Consider the following 10,426-nt stretch of genomic DNA (forward strand, 5'->3'; position numbering starts at 1 on the left):
ATACAGTGAAAACTGCTTAGGCGACCACCTGCATTCGACGGGCACCTGTCAAAACGGGCAAAAATTTCTGGCACGGAATAGTTTATCCATAGAGTCTTCGTATAAGTTACCTGTATTAAACGACCACCTGTGTAACGCGACCGCGGGCATCGATTTTTGGTCCGAAACAACATACAACAACTGTAATAAGCGACCACTTCCATGAATATTATATCTGGTCTAAATTATTGTTCAATAAGGTTACCCCTTCTAATATAATAAATTAGTATAAACTCTCGTTCAAACCCACTTCGGGCACATCTCCCACCTTTTGAAATTAGGTGCAGGTGTTAATGAATTTGTCTAGCAACAAAGGAAATTCATTTCAATTTGTTCGAAATTGTCCAATAAACGAAAGACATGCAAAGTGCTGTCGTTAGAAGATGTGTTAAAGTTATCACAACAGCAATTAGCGGCGAAGTTTAACTGTGGAAAACGAAATTTATTTCACCGTAGACCTACAGTATTTTCCTTGGGGGTATAAAATATTGTACACGATACAATTAATCGGCTGATCTCATTGTTTGATAAAATTTATTTTTATTTACTTATTTTGAAGCTCATGTACTGTACAGTGCATGTGAGATAAATAGTTTCTGTATCAACCTACCTTATTTCAACGATATTTTTATAAAAATAATATCCAAGTCATTTTCGCACGCAAAATATTCAAAAAACAATAAACGCATTAACGCAAAAATCAGTTTTACTTCCTTTTTCGATTCCACAACCTTCCATTTTCGAACCTGTCTATGGCGACCACCCACGGTTCATTCAAAAAGTGGTCTTTTAGACAGGTGGTCGTCCAATACAGGTGGTGCTGTAATACCGTATTTCCGTACGTATTTTGCGCACTTTTTAGCCATTTCTACTAAGCAAAACTCGAGGCTAAGAAAAATAAGCGAATTTTTTCAACGATAGAGCTATATTGGTATTGTATTTTATTCTTATCCGATAACCCGATTTACAGGAGTCGTCATGGTATTATAAGACAGATTTAACACCAATATTTTAAAGATTAATACAATACTCGCATTTTCAGCCGATGACATCAGGCTGAAAATGCTCACAATTAATCAGCCGATTAATTGTATCGTGTACAATATTTTACATCCCCAAGGAAAATACTGTAGGTCTAGGGTAAAATAAATTTTGTTTCTCACAATTAAACTTCGCCGATAATTGCTGTTGTGATAACTTTAATACGATCTTCTAACGACAGCACTTTGCATTTCGGACATTTTCCAACAAACTGAATGAATTTCTTTTGTTGCTAGACTAATTTATTAACACCTGCACCTAATTTCAAGGGTGGGAGAAGTGCACGGGATGGGTTCGAACGAGAGTTTAGACCAGTGATTCTCAAACTTTTTTGATCCACCGCCCCTTTGTTCCATAAAGTTATACCCAACGCCCCCTAACCCATTTTCTCTTGTGTGAGGATTGGAAATATTCTTAGGAAAACTTTTATATGAATCTCACACTTTGTGCCCTAACTGTACATTGTTCTCATCATCTGGAAACCATTAAATGCAATGTTTCCTCTTATCAGCCCCAATTTTGCCTTTGGTCACCGTTCAATACCCTGCCTCTATCNATTTAAAACAAATTTAAAGTATTTAATTTTGTTGTTTTTGCTCCGAGCAATTAATTAATGAATAATTTTGTCGATTCGTACCGTTTACAACATTTATCGAAGGAACGTTATCTGTTTTTATCTAAACTTTTGCACGAACAAAGCTACCACTCGAATTGAAAAGCCCTCTAAACCTGCTGTCGAGTGAGTCTAGAACTGGCCTGCTGCAGGTTTAGAGCTGGCCTGCTCTAAACCTGCTGTCGAGAGGTCAAATAACTTGTTTCTAATCGCTGTCTACATTGTGGCAGGCGAGAAACGCCGTCTCTGCAATGAAAATTTTCTGAACCGCGGTCTACCCTATCTGTAAACCGCCGTCGGTCTCTAAACGGTTGTCTCTGCAATCGGCTGTTAAGGTGTCAGCTTGGAAGGTAGACGTGTCGTCTACTCTACGGAGGAATTACTTTCGTATATGTGATGATAATTTCCAAAATTCTATTAATTGTATGGATATTTCATATACAACAATGAAGATTATTGTTAATGAAATTGAAGAGGGGAAGCTAATTTATAAAATGGGGTTTCCGAATTGCGAATAATGTTCTATCATTTTCTAAATATAATTCAATATATTTATAACAGAAATGATACAGTATATGCATACATTTTAGTTTATTTTTGGAATATTTTTACTTGCGCTTCACGCATTTATAGAACTATTACCAACTTTCATTTAATAAGTTGTAAATCTGAGGATGAGTGAGAGTCTATACTCCTGAAAAACTTTTACAAATCTTCTATTTAAATCTATATACAACGCAAAAACAAATTATATACGTGTTTTACATGTATAATTAATATATATCCAACATTAAACTTACAATGTTATAACTGTAATTAATTGCAAATATTTTTATGCAAATTTGAAATAGTCTGTATTTTTAACATTTATTTTAAATGATCTTTTTAGGCTTTGGAAATGGATTAGTAATCACTCTAAATCCAGTCATCATCAATCAATATTTCAAAAAACACAAGGCAACAGCGAGTGGAATCGCTTACGCAGGAGCTTCTGTAGGATCCATAGCTCTTCCACCATTTACGGAGTATCTTTTGGATGAATATAATTTAAGAGGTTGTTTTCTTCTTCTCGGAGGCATAATTCTTCAAGGGCTTGTTGCTGCATCTCTCTACAGACCTCCAAAATCTGTTATGAGGAAAATAGGAAACGTCCCGGAAATTGAACAATTGGTGAAACCTCAAGAACAAATGGACTCCAGGAGTGTAGAATTATCTTCAAAATCCAAAAATTTTTTTGATGGTCTAAGAGGAACCTTAGATGTCATCACGCATCCTTATTTTTTAATCATTTGTGTGAATTACACGAGTTTCTTCATCTGTTACATCGCATTTGCTATGGTTTTTGTGGATTTTTCTTTAGATCGTGGCATTGAGGAATCAAATGCTACGTTTTGTATCTCAGCTTTCTCTGTAGGAGATCTCTTTGGAAGATTGTTTACTGGATGGTTATCAGATTTTGGATATATAAAAACTAAATACCTTGTTACGGTGAACTTGCTAACTATGGGTATTTTGTTCTTAATCTTTCCCATTTTCTCCAGTTACGTTATCATAGTGATATTATCGATCTTAATCGGTTTATTGACAGGATGCATTCTCATTATATTTCCCGTATTAATGACTGAATATTTAGGACTTCAACGTCTAGCCATGGCAATGGGATTTTCTGGATTTACGCTCGGATGTACATCTTTAGCTCTGCCAAATTTGATAGGTAATATTACAATTTTTAATTTGTAAATTATGCTATAGAGTATAGACTAGTCAATTTATTCAGTTCTATGATTTTTTACTGTGTGCATGTACATAAACGTTGTGCCAAATGTCTGGATTCATAGGAGTTACGTTGGTCTTCGTTTATTCTTTTATAGGGTGAAGCATGACGCCGAGCAAAGAGGAACGAATTCATGTTATTTTGATATTAATCAAAGTTGCAAAAGACTTTAACAGGCTGTCTCTAGATCGCTGTCTGAATATAGCTTGTTCAACCACCATCAAAGTAACTATCAAAAAGGTAATTCATTCCTCCCTGCTCAGTGTGATGCTTCATCTGTAAAAAATAAACAGATCAACATAACGACTATAGCTCTAAATTTATGAAATATACTGTGTGTCTGACTGTCTGTCTTTTAATTTTAATATTTAATCTAAAAATTTCATTTAAAATATTAAATTCCTATATTTGTTTGTACGTAAGCACCCTTTATTTTGTAAAATTAATATACAATATAGATAAAAAGTAATAGAAAATTAAAGATTTCACATTTTACTAAGAAAATTTTATTAGCGGAACTTAATATATGTGTGACGTATGTGCAAATATATGAGTATTTAGACAACAAAACAGGATCTAGTTACAAAAGTTCTTCAAAGTACAATCTATGAACTCATTTATAAACTTACCATCACAGAATTAACCTTTTACTATTTAGGGACTTTGAAATCTGAATAATGAAACTAATAAGATGCTACAAGAGTCTCGTTGCTAGTATTAAAAGGTCGACAATTAAAGTACAGACAAGAAAAATTCCTAGAACTGAAGGTCGATAGATAAAGACAATGGGCGACAGACGAAAGACTCACAAGGACAATAAGCCAGTCTTCAAATGGCAACATCGAACAAAATATAAATACTGTATACTTAATTTTATGTCAAATTATTATGTTCCTAAAAAATATTATAAAATATTATATGAATGAGGAAATCTTATTGGGGGAGGATATGATAATTCATTTTTAAATTTTGTTCTGTTGGTACTGGAACAATTAAATTCACTTAATATAAAATTAAATTTGTTTCTGCAGGTTACAAACGCATGGGTAAAGTGGTTGGAGCCTTCTCAGTTGTAGTGTTTTCTCATAGGAGTAAAAAGTCAAGGAATCGATGGTGTACGTGTGACCCTTTGCGAGATATAAACCCTCGATATCAGCCTACCTAGAATTTTGAAGATCTTCAAAAATGAGAAAATTAAAAAAGTGAAAAAATCCGGAACTATTTCTCAAAACAATGCTAAAATTCAACTGTTTTCCACTTTACTAGAGAGGCTAAAACAGCATAAAACACAAGAAACGCCATTGCATCGATTACTTCTAGGAGCGATCGGAGTCTCACTGCGTGTTCAATTCAGCCAATCGCAAGCTGATTTCGGGGAGGGTTATATCTCGCGAAGAGTTACGTGCCCTTTGACATTTTTACTCCTACTGACATAGACTACAGCTCTAAGGTGGCGTGCACATACTGCGACGACGGATTTTGCTTCATTTTTTACTCCTACTCCCTCCTGTATACAATTCGAAATCACCACTGCCTCCCCTTCCCCATTTACGCAATGATATGTACTGTACAATAAATGTCAATTAACGACACTATTCCAAAATAAATGAATTATTTTGTATTCGCAAACTCTCTGATGCCTCCCCTCCCCGTGTCAACATTCATCGATTCCCTCCCTCCCATCTCAATGTTGTTGCAATAAATGCACGCCGCCTAAGGTCTCAACCGCTTCATTCGGAACTGAATTTCTACTTACTGCAGACTAATAGTTCTGGAAAAATGAATTTTATAATAACAATGAATATTATTATTTACAGAATTTTCAGATATATGTTTTGTTCAACGTGACCCTTTTTAATTTTTTACACTTTTCCCACCTGTAAAATCACTAAGTTCTTCCCCCCATATATATTCTGGATTAATAGCATCTATTGAAATATCGACAGATTTTATTAAAATTTCCAGTAAATGGGGGCTGTCATAGTGTTCACTGTTGCTTCTGTTTTTATTTTAGCATTTGACACGAGTTGCTATTTTCGAATAGGAAAATTTGTTTCAGCATTTCTGATGTACAGTACACGGAATCTGTAGTTCAGGGAATGAAATCCATCGAACTATAAATGTTGTGATGTGCAACATTATAGAAAACAAGGACTCCTTTAGCAGCACTTGTACAGTCTCCTAGTTTGTTTCAAAAAAAAGGAAAAAAAATGTTGTCCATTACCCGATGAACTTCTCCCCAATAGACTTCAAATCTTTCTCAGTCGCAATATGTAATATAGTTGCGCTCTTTATGGTTTGCGACCGAAACATATGTTCCTGTTCTGGACTACAACTAATACTTTCACCGTCCCATTATTTTCTTCCAGGACGTAAACATGGATATGTAAAGCTAAATCTTACTGTTAGTATACTCGTTGATCATCTGGAACAATTAAAATTAAAAGCGTGATCATAACATCATTAACAAAATTCGCACAACTTCAAACCACGTTCTTGAAACTTTGCTAGACAACGTGTTTGACGTGTATATTTCTTTTACTTCCTTAAAAATGATTATTATTCTATAAACAGTTAGAAATAAAAATTTTCTCCATTGCAATCTACATAAGCTGATTTAAGCAAGTAATTGTTTCCATTGCCTGAATTTCAATTGCATGAATCTAGATGGATAGACTGTAAACTATCATAACTATACCGTTCAAAAGTGAAATCATAACACCACGAAGGAATGCGCATAGACTCATGCACATTGCAGGACAGGTAGAGGTGACAGAGGTATGAAAATTATTAAAAGAACAAAGATATGCAACAGACACCTGTTTATTCTGTAACGAATATGGCCCCCACCAGACCGCTTTACGGCGAGGGATAATATGAGGCGATTAATGATTGCCTGAGGTATATTTTGCCATGCTGCATCCACTGCTGTGCATATAGTCTAGGTATGTGGCGGTGTTCCCCAGTGCACTTGACGTCGGACGAGCGCCCAAGGTGTTCGATGGCAGAGAGATCCGGCGAGTTTGCCGTCCAGGAAAGGATGTGAATTCCGTTCAGGCTTGTGAAAATTCGCCATGCGATGTGCGTTCGGGTATTGTCTTGATGAAACACCGTGTCAGGTGCAGCCTGCATCAGTATGGCAGATCCACAGGCTTCACAATTCGTATTCATCTGATGTCAAAGTACCGGAAATATGTACCAGGGCTGTCCGCTGATTGAACACGATGCACGGTGTGGGGCCGGTGTGATGCTCGGTGAAAAGGAGCGGATACATAGTGTTTCCCGAGATACCGTCACGGCCGTCATTCCTCCTCAGACAGAAGCGGGATCCGTAAACAATACCTGATGCCATTCAGTAGTCCAGTTGCGAGGACGATGACACCACGCCAAGCGTGCAGCTCTGTGTCGAGCGGTTAATAGTACCCCGGTTGCTGGTTATCGTACGTGCAGCTCAACTTCATGCAACCTGTTTCGAATGGTTTGAGTGGACATAAATGCATAGTTTGGCACAGGCGGCTTCAGATGACACGTGCTGTGGCTAATGGGTCCCGACGGGCCGTTCGGCAAATCTGCGGTCAGTGCGATCCACTCCTCTTTGGCGTGTTCGCAGATGTTTCTGCATCCATCGTGTCTCACATCGCTGATGGTACTGGCGTCGTGCCCAATACGCGTGACAACTGCGCGCATAGACAAGCCGAAATTATGCAACGCCAGGATACGGTCTTCTTCCTCAGCCGTTAACTAGTGGTATTTAGCTCTCGTCTGAGGCATTTTCTACGCTTCAAAAGTTCGGGCGCCGCGAACCGTCGCTGACATCGTTTACGGCCCGAGCCGGTTGCTGGTCTTTATAGCCCGAAACTGGATACCACATGACTCGATGCGTATGCAAACTTAATTATTTGCATATCTCTGTCATCTACCGGTCCTGCAATTTTGATGTGGCTTTTTGATGTGGCTTTTTGATGTGGCTACGTGCATTCCTTCGTGGTGTTGCGATTTTATATTTGAGGAATTTATATCGCCTTTGTCCTGTGTTTACTACACTTGTTGACTTTCGAGGAGTGTAGTAAAGACACAACAAAAGCTAATGCTACCTGCTGTTCACATGTCCATCGAAAAATGAAGTTGGCTGGTAATGAATATCAGAATCGAAACCGGAAACGCGAAGCGAAAAACAATGCTGGAAATCTAATACGGGAAGGATAGGATTCCATTCAATTGCCGATGTAATTGATTTGGAATCAACTTGTAAATTCTAAAAGCGGGTGCACACGAGGCAAAATTAAGCAGTAATAAATTCCAACCATAGCTGCCACTAATAACCTGTCTTTGGCCTTGACAATTAAAACGAATGATTGATTGAACCTATCTTCGGCGTTCGATGTCGCCTTAATTTTGCTGCCCGTGTGCATTTGCCTTAAATTAAATGCTAAGCTGTTACCAGTATTATCATTACTTATTAAATTATTTAACTTAAATATTTTTATACAACTTATATTTATTAAGTTAATCTATCAAGTGATTAATAAAATCGCAAAAACTCGCTTAATTAATTTAATGCTTTTTGTTTTGCTCTTTTCGCCCTGTGGGCACTAAGAGGGCCTCTTTTAGAAAGCCCATTAAAGGTTCGGCCTGGCCCTCAAAGGGGCAGCCGGGTGGTGAGGGACGGGGACCGACATACCCGGTCGAATCACCCTTAGTTCGATCCCGGGTTCCCCAGAGGGGTAAGCCGCCAGCTTGACCGCTCGGCCATCCGATCGTTTAATTAATATTAGTCCTCATTAGAAAAACATATTTAAAACGAGGGCTGGATCTTAGCCTACTGCTCTGGGGATCCAGAATCGAATCCTTGCGGGTTGAAAAACCTCAGGAATTTTGCGGGATGGTTCATTCGGATATGTCGGGCACGTCCCTCATCATTCGGCCACCCAAATGTGCCTGACCGAACCCACAGTGGACTTTCTAAAGAGGTTTTCTTAAATCCTGCAGAACGGAAAGTGTTTTAAAAAATGTTTAAAACATTGAATCTGGTGTAAATAAATTCTCATTATTTTTATTGAAAACGTTGATGATTTATCGTTAATTTTTTTAATAAAATGCTTAAATATCAAAATTCTTCTTTATACTCGGAACCTACAAAGACATAAAAAAATTAAATAATCTCATTTGAAAACTAAAGATAGGACAGCCAGATGGGTAAGCATTTTAAGGTGTCAGCCTACCGCTTCTACAGAAAGCTGGAATCGAATCCTGTCAAACAACTTTTCGGAAATTTTTCATGGGCTAGTTGTTCAGGTATTGCGGGCCTAACTTTCACCATCCGACCATCACCATTGTAAACCTGGCCTGACCCGCAATGGGTATGGAAAAAAGTTCTCTTAGTGCCCATAGGGGCGGAAAAAGTCAAAAATAAAAGTAAGAGATTATTAGTTTAACTGTCTACTTTAATCATAGTATTCTATTTATTGTTCGGTCTACCAATAGTAGAGTAGTAAAACCATTGAACCCTGGTAGTTGGTTGTAAGTTTTCATCTGACCAATAGGCTGGCCACATAGAATTTTCCGGATTTTCCTCACCTAAATACAGACCAGTTTTACATAATGTCCTCTTAGGAAGCGTTCCCCACTTTGCTGATCGCCCACATGTTGTATTGCCATATCCCATCAAATCCAGCAACTAATCATTTATTATTTGCAGGTAAACATTATTAATATGTAATATGTATATATATATATATATATATATATATATATTATTTCTATGTATAGGTGGACCATTTAACCGAGACGTGTTATTGTTTTCCATTGTCATTGATTCAGGACTGAAGTTCTCTATGAATCAATGAGAAAATATCTGCGAATAAGAGCATGCAGCTATTTTCAAAACAGTTTTAACATTATGTGAAAAATAAATATCTCGTAGTATTCATTATGTGAAAAATAAATATCTTGGTTAACTGACTTTTGGGTGAACTTATTTGTATGTAGACCTATATATAAGATATACCAGGTTATATTTAATATATTATATACGTTATATTTAATACATTAAAATTTTTCTTTGTCTCTGTATAGTTGTGCAATTTCTTTTGATTATTTATTGAATATTATCATCATAAAAATTGTAGAAATGAATATTCTATATTACAGAATAGTCACATTTATAATAATTAAAAAATAAGTTTATATCTTTATAAATTCATTAATAATAATGTTATTTTCTAGGTATTTTTCGAGATATTGTAGGCACGTATGATCATCTCTTCCATACATTGGGGTTAATGGCTATTACCAGTTCGTTATTATGGTTATTACAACCTATATATAAAATCTGCAAGAAAAAATTATTTATTTGACATGATTTTTAAGTTTGTTGTGATCTGTAAATAATTTTTGTTGTATTTGTTAATATTTTACTTGTTAAAATTTACTTTAAAAATTATAGTCTTTCTACTCTGATTAAATATTTAATAAAAGTCTATTTTGATTTCATTTGTTGTAAATTAAGTTCTAATAATAAATATAGGTTTACTATTATTTTCACATCATTTTTTAAAGAATTTGCACACGCTGCACAAACAAACACGTGTGTTTGTGCAGTGTGTGCATAAATGCATATAACTGTTTTTAATATAATTATTATGCATATTTATCTGTTTACACTATAGTTGTAGCTTTCTGACTTACGGCATATACTGTATATACAGTATACAGTAAAAACTGCTTAGGCGACCACCTGCATTCGACGGGCACCTGTCAAAACGGGCAAAAATTTCTGGCACGGAATAGTTTATCCATAGAGTCTTCGTATAAGTTACCTGTATTAAACGACCACCTGTGTAACGCGACCGCGGGCATCGATTTTTGGTCCGAAACAACATACAACACCTGTAATAAGCGACCACTTTCGCGAATGTATCTGGTCTAAACTATTGTAAGAACCCATCTCAACAACGTTT

General features: G+C 36.3%; 1 protein-coding gene across 2 annotated transcripts in view; it reads left to right on the plus strand.

Moving 5' to 3' along the window:
* The window catches only part of LOC111635134 (monocarboxylate transporter 2-like), a 35,050-nt gene extending 25,182 nt beyond the window's left edge, over nucleotides 1-9,868 (plus strand). Inside the window, exons 3-4 of one of the 2 annotated variants that reach the window (XM_023379994.1) lie at nucleotides 2,583-3,407; nucleotides 4,126-5,045. In XM_023379994.1, the coding sequence (XP_023235762.1) occupies nucleotides 2,583-3,407; nucleotides 4,126-4,145 (845 nt within the window). In that variant the 3' untranslated portion in view covers nucleotides 4,146-5,045. Of the gene's footprint in view, nucleotides 1-2,582; nucleotides 3,408-4,125; nucleotides 5,046-9,692 lie in introns of those variants that run through there. The other variant, XM_023379993.1, reaches the window with a different exon arrangement.
* The last annotated feature ends 558 nt before the right edge of the window (nucleotides 9,869-10,426 follow it).

The sequence above is a fragment of the Centruroides sculpturatus genome, unplaced genomic scaffold (assembly GCF_000671375.1).
Source record: "Centruroides sculpturatus isolate CEXI.00-Female unplaced genomic scaffold, Cexi_2.0 scaffold688, whole genome shotgun sequence".
Lineage (NCBI taxonomy): Eukaryota > Metazoa > Arthropoda > Arachnida > Scorpiones > Buthidae > Centruroides > Centruroides sculpturatus.